General features: G+C 51.2%; 1 protein-coding gene and 1 pseudogene across 1 annotated transcript in view; one reads left to right on the forward strand and one right to left on the reverse strand.

The window, feature by feature from the left end:
* mcm5 (minichromosome maintenance complex component 5) overlaps window positions 1–9,199 on the reverse strand; it is a 31,113-nt gene extending 21,914 nt beyond the window's left edge. The window contains exons 1-3 of the mRNA XM_070861575.1: window positions 8,871–9,199; window positions 8,278–8,404; window positions 614–742 (exon numbers count right to left, since the gene is read on the reverse strand). Coding sequence (XP_070717676.1) covers window positions 614–742; window positions 8,278–8,404; window positions 8,871–9,037 — 423 coding nt within the window. The 5' untranslated portion in view covers window positions 9,038–9,199. The remainder of the gene's footprint in view (window positions 1–613; window positions 743–8,277; window positions 8,405–8,870) is intronic.
* A 1,012-nt stretch (window positions 9,200–10,211) lies between these two features.
* LOC139230782 (U2 spliceosomal RNA) lies at window positions 10,212–10,386 on the forward strand (annotated as a pseudogene).
* The last annotated feature ends 6,481 nt before the right edge of the window (window positions 10,387–16,867 follow it).

Below are 16,867 nucleotides of genomic sequence, written 5' to 3' on the forward strand. Positions count from 1 at the left end.
GTGTTGTGGGGTGGGGGGGGTGTTGTGGGGTGGGGGGGGGTGTTGTGGGGTGGGGGGGGTGTTGTGGGGTGGGGGGGTGTTGTGGGGTGGGGGGGGTGTTGTGGGGTGGGGGGGGTGTTGTGGGGTGGGGGGGGTGTTGTGGGGTGGGGGGGGTGTTGTGGGGTGGGGGGGGTGTTGTGGGGTGGGGGGGGTGTTGTGGGGTGGGGGGGGTGTTGTGGGGTGGGGGGGGTGTTGTGGGGTGGGGGGGTGTTGTGGGGTGGGGGGGGTGTTGTGGGGTGGGGGGGGTGTTGTGGGGTGGGGGGGGTGTTGTGGGGTGGGGGGGGTGTTGTGGGGTGGGGGGGGTGTTGTGGGGTGGGGGGGGTGTTGTGGGGTGGGGGGGGGGTTGGTTGGGGGCACGCGCGCAATAGACAGATTAATCCGCATGCAAACGCTCCAATAACTCGGCGGCAATTCCACCTTGAGTTTGAGTGGCATCGCGGTTGTGCCCAGCAGTTTGTTGTGGGGTGGGGCGGTGCAGGAGTTACTGCAAACCCCCCCCCCCCCCGCAATCAGGAAGGGGTGGGGCCCAGAGTTGACCTTGCGCCTCCCGGCGTTCCCGCCCGCCCCCCCTTACCTTCAAGCTGCGGATGTTGGCGGGGTTGGCATCCGACCGCAACATGACCTGGATCTCCTGTAGGGCCTCCTCGCCGGCCGGGCGTGGGCGGGTCACCTCGTCCGCCACCTCCCGCGCAGCCTCCTCCAGCTACAGGGAAAACAATGGTAGAACTACAGGCAACGGCTTAACGACAGGCAACGATATAACTACAGACTCCCCCACACGGTCACCTCTCGCCTCGCACAGACATTCGCTAGGCACCGGTTAGTGTGTTCAGGGCATCCCCTGCCCCTCTAACCTCTCTCTTCCCTTCCCCCCCCCCCCCCCATCACCCTGCACTCTAACCTCTCCCTTCCCCCCCCCCTCCCTCCACTCTAACCTCTCCCTTCCCCCCTCCCTCCACTCTAACCTCTCCCTTCCCCCCCCCTCCCTAACCTCTCCCTTCCCCCCCCCCTCCCTCCACTCTAACCTCCCCTTCCCCCCCCCCTCCCTCCACTCTAACCTCTCCCTTCCCCCCCCCTCCTCCACTCTAACCTCTCCCTTCCCCCCCCCTCCCTCCACTCTAACCTCTCCCTTTCCCCCCCCTCCCTCCACTCTAACCTCTCCCTTCCCCCCCCCCTCCCTCCACTCTAACCTCTCCCTTCCCCCCCCCCTCCCTCCACTCTAACCTCTCCCTTCCCCCCCCCTCCCTCCACTCTAACCTCTCCCTTCCCCCCCCCTCCCTCCACTCTAACCTCTCCTTCTCCCCCCCCCCTCCCTCCACTCTAACCTCTCCCCTCCCCCCCCCCTCCCTCCACTCTAACCTCTCCTTCCCCCCCCCTCCCTCCACTCTAACCTCTCCCTTCCCCCCCCCCTCCCTCCACTCTAACCTCTCCCTTCCCCCCCCCCCTCCCTCCACTCTAACCTCTCCCTTCCCCCCCCCTCCCTCCACTCTAACCTCTCCCTTCCCCCCCCCTCCCTCCACTCTAACCTCTCCCTTCCCCCCCCCTCCCTCCACTCTAACCTCTCCCTTCCCCCCCCCCTCCCTCCACTCTAACCTCTCCCTTCCCCCCCCCCCTCCCTCCACTCTAACCTCTCCCTTCCCCCCCCCCTCCCTCCACTCTAACCTCTCCCTTCCCCCCCCCCTCCCTCCACTCTAACCTCTCCCTTCCCCCCCCCCCTCCCTCCACTCTAACCTCTCCCTTCCCCCCCCCCTCCCTCCACTCTAACCTCTCCCTTCCCCCCCCCTCCCTCCACTCTAACCTCTCCCTTCCCCCCCCCCTCCCTCCACTCTAACCTCTCCCTTCCCCCCCCCTCCCTCCACTCTAACCTCTCCCTTCCCCCCCCCTCCCTCCACTCTAACATCTCCCTTCCCCCCCCCCTCCCTCCACTCTAACCTCTCCCTTCCCCCCCCCCCTCCCTCCACTCTAACCTCTCCCTTCCCCCCCCTCCCTCCACTCTAACCTCTCCCTTCCCCCCCCCCTCCCTCCACTCTAACCTCTCCCTTCCCCCCCCCCTCCCTCCACTCTAACCTCTCCCTTCCCCCCCCCTCCCTCCACTCTAACCTCTCCCTTCCCCCCCCTCCCTCCACTCTAACCTCTCCCTTCCCCCCCCCTCCCTCCACTCTAACCTCTCCCTTCCCCCCCCCCTCCCTCCACTCTAACCTCTCCCTTCCCCCCCCCCTCCCTCCACTCTAACCTCTCCCTTCCCCCCCCCCTCCCTCCACTCTAACCTCTCCCTCCCCCCCCCCCTCCCTCCACTCTAACCTCTCCCTTCCCCCCCCCTCCCTCCACTCTAACCTCTCCCTTCCCCCCCCCTCCCTCCACTCTAACCTCTCCCTTCCCCCCCCCCTCCCTCCACTCTAACCTCTCCCTTCCCCCCCCCCTCCCTCCACTCTAACCTCTCCCTTCCCCCCCCCTCCCTCCACTCTAACCTCTCCCTTCCCCCCCCCCTCCCTCCACTCTAACCTCTCCCTTCCCCCCCCCCCTCCCTCCACTCTAACCTCTCCCTTCCCCCCCCCCTCCCTCCACTCTAACCTCTCCCTTCCCCCCCCCTCCCTCCACTCTAACCTCTCCCTTCCCCCCCCCCTCCCTCCACTCTAACCTCTCCCTTCCCCCCCCCCTCCCTCCACTCTAACCTCTCCCTTCCCCCCCCCCTCCCTCCACTCTAACTCCTCCTCCTCCTCCTCCTCCTCCTCCTCCTCCTCCTACCTCCTCCTACCTCCTACCTCCCAAACACAGAACAATTCTGAAAACCCAGTCTTTTACTGGAATGATTCCAGGGATGGGGTCTTCAGTGATGTGGAGCGACTCAAGAAGCTGGGATTGTTTTCCTTCGAGCAGAGAAGGTTAAGGGTACATTTAATAGAGGTGTTCAGAATCATGAGCGGTTTTGATAGAGCAGATAGGGAGAAACTGTTTCCTGTGGCAGGGGGGTCAGTAACCAGGAGGACACAGAGTTAAACTCCTTGACAAAAGAACCAGACGGGGGTGGGGGGCGAGGAGAACATTTTTAAGGCAGCAGGTTGATGATCTGGAACGTGTTGCCTGACAGGGCAGTGGAAGGAGATTCAATAATAACTTTCTAAAGGGAATTGCATGAATACTTGAAGGGGAAAGTTTTGCAGGGCTGTGGGGAAAGAGATGGGGGACTGGGGCTAATTGGATGGCTGTTTCAGAGAGCCGGCACAGGCACGATGGGCCGAATGGCCTCCTGCTGTGCTGTGCGGCTACTACTGCGGAACTAGTGGCACATGTTGGATCACCAATGCTGTGTGGTCGGATGGGAGTCGTGTTCTTCAATTTCTCCCATTTGAAACTTCCCGATCTCAGTGGGGGAGAAGCAGCGAACAGGAGAACAAAACATAAGAACATAAGAATTAGGAACAGGAGTAGACCATCTAGCCCCTCGAGCCTGCTCCGCCATTCAACAAGATCATGGCTGATCTGGCCATGGACTCAGCTCCACTTACCCGCCCGCTCCCCGTAACCCTTAATTCCCTTATTGGTTAAAAATCTATCTATCTGTGACTTGAATACATTCAATGAGCTAGCCTCAACTGCTTCCTTGGGCAGAGAATTTCACAGATTCACAACCCTCAGAGAAGAAATTCCTTCTCAACTCGGTTTTAAATTGGCTCCCCCGTATTTTGAGTCTGTGCCCCCTAGTTCTAGTCTCCCCGACCAGTGGAAACAACCTCTCCACCTCTATCTTGTCTATCCTTTTCATTATTTTAAACGTTTCTATAAGATCACCCCTCATCCTTCTGAACTCCAACGAGTAAAGACCCAGTCTACTCAATCGATCATCATAAGGTAACCCCCTCATCTCCAGAATCAGCCTAGTGAATCGTCTCTGGGCCCCCTCCAAAGCTAGTATATCCTTCCTTAAGTAAGGTGACCAAAACTGCACGCAGTACTCCAGGTGCAGCCTCACCAATACCCTGTACAGTTGCAGCAGGACCTCCCTGCTTTTGTACTCCATCCCTCTCGCAATGAAGGTCAACATTCCACGCCTTCCTGATTACCTGCTGCACCTGCAAACTAACTTTTTGGGATTCATGCACAAGGACATCCGGTCCAGGGTGTCCTTGGAGATGGAGCACGCGGTGTCCACCGGTACGCTCGCGGCCTTCCGCGAGAGGTGGGCACCGGAGGGACTGGAGTGCATCATCACGCCCGGCAACCAAATTTTAATTTGATTTTACGTTTTTAAGTTTAATTTGTTTTAATTGCCGGTGCTTTTAGTGTCCCCCTTCCCTTTTATAGGGGGCACTGGGGAAAATTGTGATTCTAGTGCCCAAAAAAAAAACCAAAAAAAGAAAAACACACAAAAAAAAGGGGGGGGGAAAAAAAAGGGCCTTGTAAATGTCTGGAGTGTCACCCAGGTCGGGTGGCACCGTTTAATGTTTTATGTTTTCGCAGGTAAACTCAAAAGAGTTTCATGCACAAGGACCCCCCCAGGTTGCCCTGCACCACAGCATGTTGTAATTTCTCCCCATTCAAATAATATTCCCTTTTACTGTTTCCCCCCCCCCCCCCCCCCCAAGGTGGATGACCTCACACTTTCCGACATTGTATTCCATCTGCCAAACCTTAGCCCATTCGCTTAACCTATCTAAATCTCTTTGCAGCCTCTCTGTGTCCTCTACACAACCCGCTTTCCCACTAATCTTTGTGTCATCTGCAAATTTAGTTACACTACACTCTGTCCCCTCTTCCAGGTCATCTATGTATATTGTAAACAGTTGTGGTCCCGATCCCTGTGGCACACCACTAACCACCGATTTCCACCCCGAAAAGGACCCATTTATCCCGACTCTCTGCTTTCTGTTCGCCAGCCAATTCTCTATCCATGCTAATACAATTCCTCTGACTCCGCGTACCTCTATCTTCTGCAGTAACCTTTTGTGTGGCACCTTATCGAATGCCTTTTGGAAATCTAAATACACCCATCCATCGATACACCTCTATCCATCATGCTCGTTATATCCTCAAAGAATTCCAGGCCTGAGTAAGGATGGAGACAAGGAAAAGAGGAATCAGCCAGCCCTCATGCACCTCCAGGGTGGCCTTGCCGCATTTCGCCAGCACACGCACAGCACGGAGTGATTACAAATGGGAGCAAGGAGAAATAATAGTGTGTAAAGGGACGAGGGACTTCATAGAACCATGGTACGGAAGGAGGCCCGTCGTGTCCGTGCCGGCCGACCAAGAGCTACCCAACCTAATCCCACTTTCCAGCTCTTGGTCCGTAGCCCTGCAGGTTACGGCATTTCAAGTGTACATCCAAGTATCTTTTAAATGTGGTGAGGGTTTCTGCCTCTACCACCTTTTCAGGCAGTGAGTTCCAGACCCACACCACCATCTGGGTAAAGAAATTTCCCCTCTAAACCTCCTACCAATTAGTTTAAATCTATGCCTCCTGGTTGTTGACCCCTCTGCCAAGGGAAACTGGTCCTTCCTATTGGCTCTATCTAGGCCCCTCATAATTTTATATACCTCAATCAGGCCTCCTCTGCTCCAGCCTATCCAATCTTTCCTCAGCTAAAATTCTCCAGTCCAGGTAACATCCTCGTAAATCTCCTCTGCACCCTTTCCAGTGCAATCACATCTTCCCTGTAATGTGGTGACCAGAACTGCACGCAGTACGAGCAGGGAGGTTATGTTTGAACTGTATAAAACACTTGTGTTTTATACAGTTCAAAAATAACCTCCCTGCTCGTATATTCTATGCCTCAACTAATAAAGGTAAATATTTCACCTTATCCACTGGCCTGCTACCTTCAGGGATCTGTGGACATGCACTCCAAGGTCCTTTTGTTCCTCTACACTTCTCAGTGCCGGACCATTTAATGTGTTTTTCCCTTGCCTGGTTAGATCTCCCCAAATGCATTACCTCACACTTATCCAGATTGAATTCCATTTGCTACTGTTCTGCCCACCTGACCAGTATATTGATATCTTCCTGCAGTCCGCAGCTTTCTTCTTCATTATCAACCACAACGCCAATTTTAGTGTTATCTGCAAACATCTTAATCATACCCCCAACACTTAAGTCCAAGTCATTGATATATACCACAAAAAGCAAGGGACCCAGCACTGAGTCCTGCGGAACCCCACTGGATACAGCCTTAAGTCACAAAAACACCCATCAACCATTATCCTTTGCTTCCTGTCTCCGAACCAATTTTGAATCCAACTTGCTTCTTTGCCCTGGATCCCATGGCTATTACTTTCGTGATCAGTCTGACACGTGGAACTTTATCAAAAGCTTTGCTAAAATCCATATACACTACATTATATGCTCTGCCCACATCGACCCTCCTGGTTACCTCCTCGAAAAATTCAATCAAATTAGACAGACACGACCTTCCCTTGACAAATCCATGCTGACTGTCCTTGATTAATCCATGTCTTTCATAATAGGAGCACGAGTAGGCCACCTTCTCAGAGGGTTGTAAATCCGTGGAATTCTCTGCCCCAGAGAGCTGTGGAGGCTGGGTCATTGAATATATTTAAGGCGGAGATAAGACAGATTTTTGAGCGATAAGGGAGTAAAGGGTTATGGGGAGCGGGCAGGGAAGTGAAGCTGAGTCCATGATCAGATCAGCCATGATCTTATTAAATGGCGGAGCAGGCTCGAGGGGCCAGGTGGCCTATTCCTGCTACTTATGTTCTTAAATCCCAACTCGGCAAAATTGGCTTGACCCCAATTGAGAACCCTTTTTTCCTGGTCCACCTTTATCCTTTTCCATAATTACCCTAAATCTTACTGAATTATAATCACTAGCACCAAATGCCCTCCCCACTGACACCCCTTCCACCTGCCTCTCTTCATTCGCCAAAACCACATCCAGAACCACCCTCTCCCTTGTTGGAATTGTTGCATACGGGCTAAAGAAGTTCTCCTGAATGCATTTTAGGAATTCCGCACACTCTGTACCATTCACACTACCTTTTTCCCTATTAGGGTAGTTAAAATCTTCCACTATTACTGTTCTACAGTTTTTGCACTTCACAGCAATTTGCCCACATATTTGTCCTTCTCTCTCCCTCGGACTGCTTGTGGGGGTCTATAGTACACTCCCAGTAGTGTGATCGCCCTTTTTTGTTCTTTAATTCAACCCATATGGCCTTGTTTGATGATCCGTCTAACTTATCATCCCTTCTCACAGCTGTAATTGTTTCTTTAATCAATACTGCGACAACGTCCCCCCTCGTTTTTTTTACCCCCCTCTCTATCCTGTCTGAAAACCCTGTAACCAGGAATGTTGAGCTGCCATACCTGCCCTCTTTCAGCCATATCTCAGTAATAGCTATAATATCGTACTCCCAAGTGTCTTACCTGTGCTCTCAGAGACTAGAGAAGTTGGGATTGTTCTCCTTTAGAGCAGTGAAGGTTATGGGGAGATTTAATAGAGGTGTTCAAAATTATGAAGGGTTTTGATAAGAATAACTAAGGAGAAGCTGTTTCCACTGGCAGGAGTATCGGCAACCAGTGGCAGACTTAAAATAATTGGCAAAAGAACCAGAGGCGACATGGAGAATTTTTACACAGCGAATTGTTCCGATCTGAAACACGCTGTGCGAAATGGCGGTGGACACAGATTCAATAGTAACGTTCAAAAGGGAATTGGAAAATACCTGAAAGGGAGAAATTTGCTAGGCTGTGGAGTGTAGGACTACTAAGGATCGCTCTTTCAAAGAGCTGAGACAGGCATAATGGGCCGAATGGCCTCCTTCTGCGTTGTGTCATTCTATGATTCTAGGTGGAGCACCACCATAAGCAATGTAATGGGCAGCACCAGAGCAAGGGATCGCCTTTATTGGGCTCCAGCCTGATTGGAAGCAGAAAAGTCCCACCCCCACCATTATCTCATCAAAAGTCCCATTCTTCACAAATGGCCCTGGATGGTACTGGACTATTCAACTGTTTGGGCATCACAACTCTGGCTCCATCTGCCATTTGGGGATGTATACATGACAGAAAGGGGTCAGTCGTTGTTGCCTTCTCGTCAGGGCGATTCACCCCTCCACCCCCCCACTCCGGAGCACCGAGGCCAATTGCAGTATGCTGGCTAACTCAGGCCAGGCCCAAGAGACCACCAGCAACTCCCCCCCCACTGACTGGTCAGCGGCCTCGTTGCGTGGAGCCCATCCCCACACGGAGCTCGCAGGAGGGATTCTGCGATGGCTCTTTACCAGGGGCAGGTGTTCGGAGGGCTGCTTCAGGAGGGAGTCGGCCAAATCCTCGTCGAAACTGCTCAGATCCTCCAGCGACACCACGATCCAGTATTCACCCAGGTTATAATGGCGTTTGAGTTCATCCCTGCGCATCGGAGAGGGAAAGAAAGAGAATTAAAGTGGGAATGGAAGAAACGTTTTGCACTTTTATAGCTTCTTTCACTGACCCACATTGGCTTCCGGTTAAAGAACTCCTTCATTTCAAAATTCTCACCCTTGTTTTCAAATCCCTCCATGGTCTCGCCCCTTCCTATCTCTGTAATCTCCTCCAGCCTCACCCTTTGCCCCCAGAGATCTCTGCACTCCTTCAAACCTGACCTTTCACCCCTGATTAAAAGCGCTCAACCATCGGGGTGAGGGAAGGGTGGGAGTCGTCAGGAGGTCGGGGTCATGGAGGTGAGAAGGATGAGGATGGGGTCATGGGAGGGGGGGCAAAGACGGGTCATGGGTGGGGGCGAGGATTGAGGGGGGTGAGGATGGAGGGACGGTGAGGATTGGGGTGGGGGTGAGGCGGGATGTGGGGAAGAGTCAGGCCCCGGGCCCTCACCGACCTGTATTTGAAGGTGAAGCCGCTGCGGTCGCTGCCCTCGCGGTACTGCCTCAGGAACTCCCGGAGCCGCTTCTGGATCTGCGAGTGTCGGAGGCCGGCCGCGTCTCCCGGCGGCTCGGGCCCGAAACTATCGCTGTAAAACACCCCGGGGTCATCGAACCCCGACATCCCGGGGGTAGAGAGGGAGGGCCCGGGGGTCTGTGATCCGCGGACGGTAGGCGCGGTGTTGGTGATCCGGGTCCCGGGGCTCTGGGCGCGCGGACAGACAGTTATTTATCTCTCTCTCTCTCTCTCTCGCGGGCTGCGTGCGGGCAGCCGTTTCGCGCCAAACCTTCCTGCAGTCTCCGCCCACTCCGCTCTCATTGGTCGGTGAGAGTCGCGTCTCCGCCCCCTTTGCCAATTTCTGGCGCGAAACGCTGAGGAAAGCGGGAGTAAAGGACGCGCTGCTCCCTCCAGTGGCCCCGGCCTGCAGGCCGGCAGCGCCGCACACAATAGTTGATGATCAGGAAAACATTCAATCAGCTGATCTACGAAGGGTATTGGTGTAAAGTTAGATTACACTCTTTAAAAAAAACCCGAGAAAAGCAGAAATCTGGCAAGGGAGGGCTTGGTTACCGACTGAGAATAAACAGGACAGTTCTCCCCACACAGCCCACCAGCTCTTTGCAGATGTAGATTCGGTTTTGAAGTACATGTGGTTCTTTGTGGACTCTGCTTTCTGCTTCACCATACTGAGGATAGGATAGAATTGGCTGAGACAGGCGGGTGAACATGTTGGTGGTCCAACAAACTGCACCGAGGAGTGGTGGGCGGAGGGCTTGTGCCCACAGCGAGTCCTCAGTCTCCACTGGGCTGTGGGGGGAGGGAGGGGATCAGGTAGGAGATAGGGAGGTGGGTGGGGTGGTTTGACTCATCCACCTCCACGGAGGTGTGTGGGGTTGCTGACCCATCCACCTCCATGGCACGAACCTGGTATTGCAGTACTTCCAGGAACGGTGCTTGGGCTCTCGGCCTTTTGGCTAAGAGCATTAGCGCAGGGTGATCCTTGATGTGTGCAAGGTGACCTCTGGCGTTTGTGATCTGACAAAGAATTGGGAAGATTGGCTACGAAAATTAAAAAAAATAAAAATAGGGAGGTGGGTGGGGTGGCTTGACCCATCCACCTCCATGGCACGAACCTGGTATTGCAGTACTTCCAGGAACGGTGCTTGGGCTCTAGGCCTTTTGGCTAAGAGCATTGGCGCAGAGTGATCCTTGACAGGTGCAAGGTGACCTCTGGCGTTTGTGATCTGACAAAGAATTGGAAAGATTGGCAATGAATAAAAAATTTTTTTTTTAAATAGACCCTTCCGGCCTTTTGGCTAAGATCAAGTGTAGTATCTGTTCTTATCAGTTTAATATCCCCTATGGGGACCTGATATTAAATTGTTTTTTGGACAGGGAGCTGGAACAGGGGCTTGCCCCGTCCACTCCATGCGACCTGGTATTGCAGTGTATCCAGAAACGGTGCAGCTTCCCCTCTCGGCCTTTTGGCTAAGATCAAGGGTAGTAGCGCAAAGTTATCTTTGGCGCTAGAGTTGATCTGACAAGAATTGGCAAAAAAAAATAGACCCTTCTCCACAGGCAGTAAAATGGGGGGCTGAGACTGTAGGATGGCACTGCCTGAGAACAGTGATCCGGTTGTCCACATTTCATGTCAGTTGGGGAATGGGACGGGCTGTGTGCGTTTAACGGGAAAGACACAAAGTAAGGAAGGCAAACTCAGAATCATAGAACAATTACAGATCAGAAGGAGGCCATTGGGCCTGTCGAGCCCGTGCCAGCTCTCTGCAAGAGCACCTCAGCCAGTCCCACTCCCCTGCCCTTTCCCCATAGCCCTGACAATATTTTCCTTCAGGTATTTATCCAACCCCCCCCTTTGAAAGTGGTGATTGAGTCTGCCTCCACCGCCCTCTCAGGCAGCGCATTCCAGATCCTAACCACTCGCTGCGTAAAAAAGATTTTCCTCATGTCGCCCTTGGTTCTCCTGTCGACCACCTTAAATCTATGTCCTCTGGTTCGCGACCCTTCCGCCAATGGGAACAGTTTCTCTCTATCTACTCTGTCCAGTCCCTTCATGATTTTGAACACCTCTGTCAAATCTCTGCTCTAAGGAGAACAACCCCAGATTCTCCAGTCTATCCAGGTAACTGAAGTCCCTCATCCCTGGAACCATTCTTGTAAATCTTTTCTGCACCCTCCCTAAGGCCTACACATCCTTCCGAAAGTGCAGTGCCCAGAATTGGACACAATACTCCAGTTAAAGGTTCATCATAACTTCCTTGCTTTTGTACTCTATGCCTCTATTTATGAAGCCCAGGATCCCGCATGCTTTTTTAACTGCTTTCTCACCCTGCCCTGCCACCTTCAATGATTTGTGCACATATACCCCCAGGCCTCTCTATTCATGCACCTCCTTTAGTTTATTTTCTGCATTAAATTTCTCCGCCCATTCCACCAGCCTGTCTATGTCCTCTTGAAGTCTATCACCATCCTCCTCACTGTATACTTCAAGTTTTATGTCATCTGCAAATTTTTTAATTTTGTCCTGTACACCCAAGTCTAAGTCATTAATATGGGACTGAAATTGGGGTCGGAGGTTTCCCACGGACGGATGCCTCCGACCTGAAACATTTCTACGAATATACCTGGAGGGTCCGGGAGGAGCGTGGGATTCCGGTGGGGAGGCCTTCTCTTCCCGCGCTGCGAAGCGCGCTCCCGTTCTCCAGAAGATGCAGTCACGTGTGACTGCTCAGCCAATCAGGTACAGTATTCCACAGCATTCTCATTAATAGCAATGGGAACTCCGTATCTACCAGTTCTCATTGCTATTAATGAGGAAAAAAACACACCAAACACCATAATAAAAAATAAAAAACACAGCTCACATAATTAAAATTAATTGAAATTAAAATTAATAAATACCAGAATTTTTTTCCTGAGTCTTTTAAAAAGTTTTTAAAATTATGGTTAAAAATAAATGTAATGTAGTGGGCAGGGTTTTAAAAATTAATGTGTTTTTTAAAATTTAATTTAATTATATTTTTGTATGTTTTAAAACTCTTACGTCTGTAACAGTAGGCTATGCACCTGCTTTTATCAAGCGCAAGAATTTTGAGGACATTTGCTGGGTAAGATATGGGTAAATACCGCAATCTTGCCTTTGCAAATGTCCAGGCTCCCGAGATGCGGAGGATCTGTCGAGCTCCAGCTTGACAGATGGGAAAAGCATGCGCATTGTGCGCTGAAAACCGGCTTTTGCGATGCCCTCCCGGGTCCGTACACACTCAGTAGGCAGAGATTTCCAGCCCAATATATCAAGAAAAGCAGTGGTCCCAGTACTGACCCCTTAAAAATGTTTTCTTAATGAGCAAAACCCTATTTATAAAATAAAAGCAGACAGTTCTTCCAATAAAATCTTTTCTTTATTCAAAAAATAGTTTTCCATTAAGTAAGCTTGGAGCCTGTTGCTGATGATAATTCCAGCAGAAGTTTCTCAAACAGAGAATTAGTGTACAAAATAGGGTAAAAACCCAGAACGCTCCATTGGGGTACTCGTTGTGTCTGTAGAAAAGCTCAAATTGTTACCATAGTGATGTTTTCCTCCTTTTGGCCGTTTTTGATACGTGAATTCCTCTGCTTCAGACTCGGTTCCAAACACAATGCAAAACAAATCGCTGACAATAAGCTTGTTCTGATGGTCCCTGATACATGTCGAGGGAGCGCATCACCTTGGTTGCTTTCGTTCTGACACCTTGCAGGTGATCTGACAGCAAGGCGATAATCTCATCGCTAATCTGAACTGCAGACTGTGATCTGTAATAATCCGGTGGGGCATTGTACACCAGGAAACCCAGGAATGTCAGTGCGTTCCCTCTGACCACAGGAAGCACATTCCTGAAGAAGGCGGCACAGCTCCTTATGTACAAGGGGATCTGGTTGTGCAAATCTTCGGCAATGTGCCTGGAGATGTTGCTTAAATAGTTCTCATAATCCAGGGTGGTCTCCTCCAATGAAAGCTCTTGATGAAACATCTTGGATATGTTTTCTGACTCCATTCCTGGACCATAGGATTTCAGCACGGATTTGCGGACTTTGATGATCTTGTTGCATCGTTGAGATGCAGCAGCAAGCGGATCAAGGTGGACTTGATGTGCTCCATAAGTGGATTGTCGTAAAAACCCATCTGGTTCACTAATGCCCTTCAGGGAAGGAAATCTGTCCTTACCCGGTCTGGCCTACACATGACCCAACAATTTACGATAACAACAACTTGATTTATATAGCGCCTTTAACGTAGTAAAATGACCCAAGGTGCTTCACAGGTGTGTTATAAGACAAAACAAATAAATTTGACACCGAGCCACATAAGAAGAAATTACGGCAGATGACCAAAAGCTTGGTCAAAGAGGTAGGTTTTTAAGCAGCGCCTTAAAGGAGAAAAGAGAGGTGCAAAGGTTTAGGGAGGGAGTTCCAGAGCTTGAGGCCCAGGCAGCTGAAGGCACGGCCACCGATGGTGGAGCGATTATAATTAGTGATGCTCAAGAGGGTAGAATTAGAGGAGCGCAGATATCTCGGGTGGTTGTGGGGCTGGAGGAGATTACAGAGATAGGGAGGGGTGAGGCCATGGAGGGATTTGTAAACAAGGTTGAGAATTTTCAAATCGAGCTGTTGCTTAACCGGGAGCCAATGTAGGTCAGCCAGCACAGGGGTGATGGGTGAGTGGGACTTGGTGCGGATTAGGACACAGGCTGCCAAGTTTTGGATCACCTCAAGTTTACAGAGGGTAGAATGTGGGAGGCCAGCCAGGAGTGTGTTGGAGTAGTCAAGTCTAGAGGTAACAAAGGGTTTCAGCAACAGATGAGCTGAGGCAGGGACGGAGACGGGCGATGTAACAGAGGTGGAAATAGACTCCAGACCCACAGCAATGTGGTTGACTCTTAACTGCCCTCTGAAATGGTCCAGCGAGCTACTTAGTTGTAGAAAGCCGTTACAGAAAACAATAATAAGAATAAAACTGGACAGACCATCCATGCATCGATCTCGGCATTGGCTACGGACAGCAGCACACCCAGCCCAGTCGACCATGCAAAGTCCTCCTCACTAACATCTGGAGATTCGTCCAAAATTGGGAGTGCTGTCCTAGAAACATAGAAACATAGAAAATAGGTGCAGGAGCAGGCCATTCAGCCCTTCTAGCCTGCACCGCCATTCAACGAGTTCATGGCTGAACATGAAACTTCAGTACCCCCTTGCTGCTTTCACGCCATACCCCTTGATCTCCCGAGTAGTAAGGACTTCATCTAACTCCCTTTTGAATATATTTAGTGAATTGGCCTCAACTACTTTCTGTGGTAGAGAATTCCACAGGTTCACCACTCTCTGGGTGAAGAAGTTTCTCCTTATCTCGGTCCTAAATGGCTTACCCCTTATTCTTAGACTGTGACCCCTGGTTCTGGACTTCCCCAACATTGGGAACATTCTTTCTGCATCCAACCTGTCCAAACCCGTCAGAATTTTAAACGTTTCTATGAGGTCCCCTCTCACTCTTCTGAACTCCAGTGAATACAAGCCCAGTTGATCCAGTCTTTCTTGATAGGTCAGTCCCACCATCCCGGGAATCAGTCTGGTGAATCTTCGCTGCACTCCCTCAATAGCAAGAATGTCCTTCCTCAAGTTAGGAGACCAAAACTGTACACAATACTCCAGGTGTGGTCTCACCAAGGCCCTGTACAACTGTAGCAACACCTCCCTGCCCCTGTACTCAAATCCCCTCGCTATGAAGGTCAACATGCCATTTGCTTTCTTAACCGCCTGCTGTACCTGCATGCCAACCTTCAATGACTGATGTACCATGACACCCAGGTCTCGTTGCACCTTCCCATTTCCTAATCTGTCACCATTCAGATAATAGTCTGTCTCTCTGTTTTTACCACCAAAGTGGATAACCTCACATGTATCCACATTATACTTCATCTGCCACGCATTTGCCCACTCACCTAACCTATCCAAGTCACTCTGCAGCCTCATAGCATCCTCCTCGCAGCTCACACTGCCACCCAACTTAGTGTCATCCGCAAATTTGGAGATACTACATTTAATCCCCTCGTCTAAATCATTAATGTACAATGTAAACAGCTGGGGCCCCAGCACAGAACCCTGCGGTACCCCACTAGTCACTGCCTGCCATTCCAAAAAGTACCCATTTACTCCTACTCTTTGCTTCCTGTCTGACAACCAGTTCTCAATCCACGTCAGCACACTACCCCCAATCCCATGTGCTTTAACTTTGCACATTAATCTCCTGTGTGGGACCTTGTCGAAAGCCTTCTGAAAGTCCAAATATACCACATCAACTGGTACTCCTTTGTCCACTTTATTGGAAACATCCTCAAAAAATTCCAGAAGATTTGTCAAGCATGATCTCCCTTTCACAAATCCATGCTGACTTGGACCTATCATGTCACCATTTTCCAAATGCGCTGCTATGACATCCTTAATAATTGATTCCATCATTTTACCCACTACTGAGGTCAGGCTGACCGGTCTATAATTCCCTGCTTTCTCTCTCCCTCCTTTTTTAAAAAGTGGGGTTACATTGGCTACCCTCCACTCGATAGGAACTGATCCAGAGTCAATGGAATGTTGGAAAATGACTGTCAATGCATCCGCTATTTCCAAGGCCACCTCCTTAAGTACTCTGGGATGCAGTCCATCAGGCCCTGGGGATTTATCGGCCTTCAATCCCATCAATTTCCCCAACACAATTTCCCGACTAATAAAGATTTCCCTCAGTTCCTCCTCCTTACTAGACCCTCTGACCCCTTTTATATCCGGAAGGTTGTTTGTGTCCTCCTTAGTGAATACTGAACCAAAGTACTTGTTCAATTGGTCTGCCATTTCTTTGTTCCCCGTTATGACTTTCCCTGATTCTGACTGCAGGGGACCTACGTTTGTCTTTACTAACCTTTTTCTCTTTACATACCTATAGAAACTTTTGCAATCCGCCTTAATGTTCCCTGCAAGCTTCTTCTCGTACTCCATTTTCCCTGCCCTAATCAAACCCTTTGTCCTCCTCTGCTGAGTTCTAAATTTCTCCCAGTCCCCAGGTTCGCTGCTATTTCTGGCCAATTTGTATGCCATTTCCTTGGCTTTAATACTATCCCTCATTTTCCTAGATAGCCACGGTTGAGCCACCTTCCCTTTTACATATACAGTCGGCACATCAAGTAGCTGGAGAAATACCACCAACAATATCTCCGCAAGATCCTGCAAATCCCCTGGGAGGACAGACACACCAACGTTAGCGTCCTCGACCAGGCCAACATCCCCAGCATCGAAGCACTGACCACACTCGGCTAGCTGTGCTGGGTGGGCCATGTTGTTCTCATGCCCGACATGAGACTCCCAAAGCAAGCGCTCTACTTGGAACTCCTTCACAGCAAACGAGCCAAAGGTGGGCAGTGGAAACGTTTCAAGGACACCCTCAAAGCCTCCCTGATAAAGTGCAACACCTCCAATGACACCTGGGAGTCCCTGGCCAAAGACCGCCCTAAGTGGAGGAAGTGCATCCAGGAGGGCGCTGAGCACCTCAAGTCTCGTCGCCGAGAGCATGCAGAAATCAAGCGCAGGCAGCGGAAGGAGCGTGCGGCAAACGTGTCCCGCCCACCCTTTCCCTCAACGACTATCTGTCCCACCTGTGACGGGGACTATGGTTCTCGTATAGGACTGTTCAGCCACCTAAGGACTCATGTTTAGAGTGGAAGCAAGTCTTCCTCGATTCCGAGGGACTGCCTATGATGTCATGGAGGGAATGGTTGGAATTAAGTTGGGGCGCTCTTTCCCCAGTTTGCCATTGGGCGGTACGTGGATTATCCGAGCCGCTGTATCTATTGCTGCTGTGCTCACCTTGGGCTCTTTCGCGGGCAGCCATGAATGGAAAAGTAGATCGCATGCCAC

This window comes from Pristiophorus japonicus, chromosome 19 (genome assembly GCF_044704955.1).
Source record: "Pristiophorus japonicus isolate sPriJap1 chromosome 19, sPriJap1.hap1, whole genome shotgun sequence".
NCBI lineage: Eukaryota > Metazoa > Chordata > Chondrichthyes > Pristiophoridae > Pristiophorus > Pristiophorus japonicus.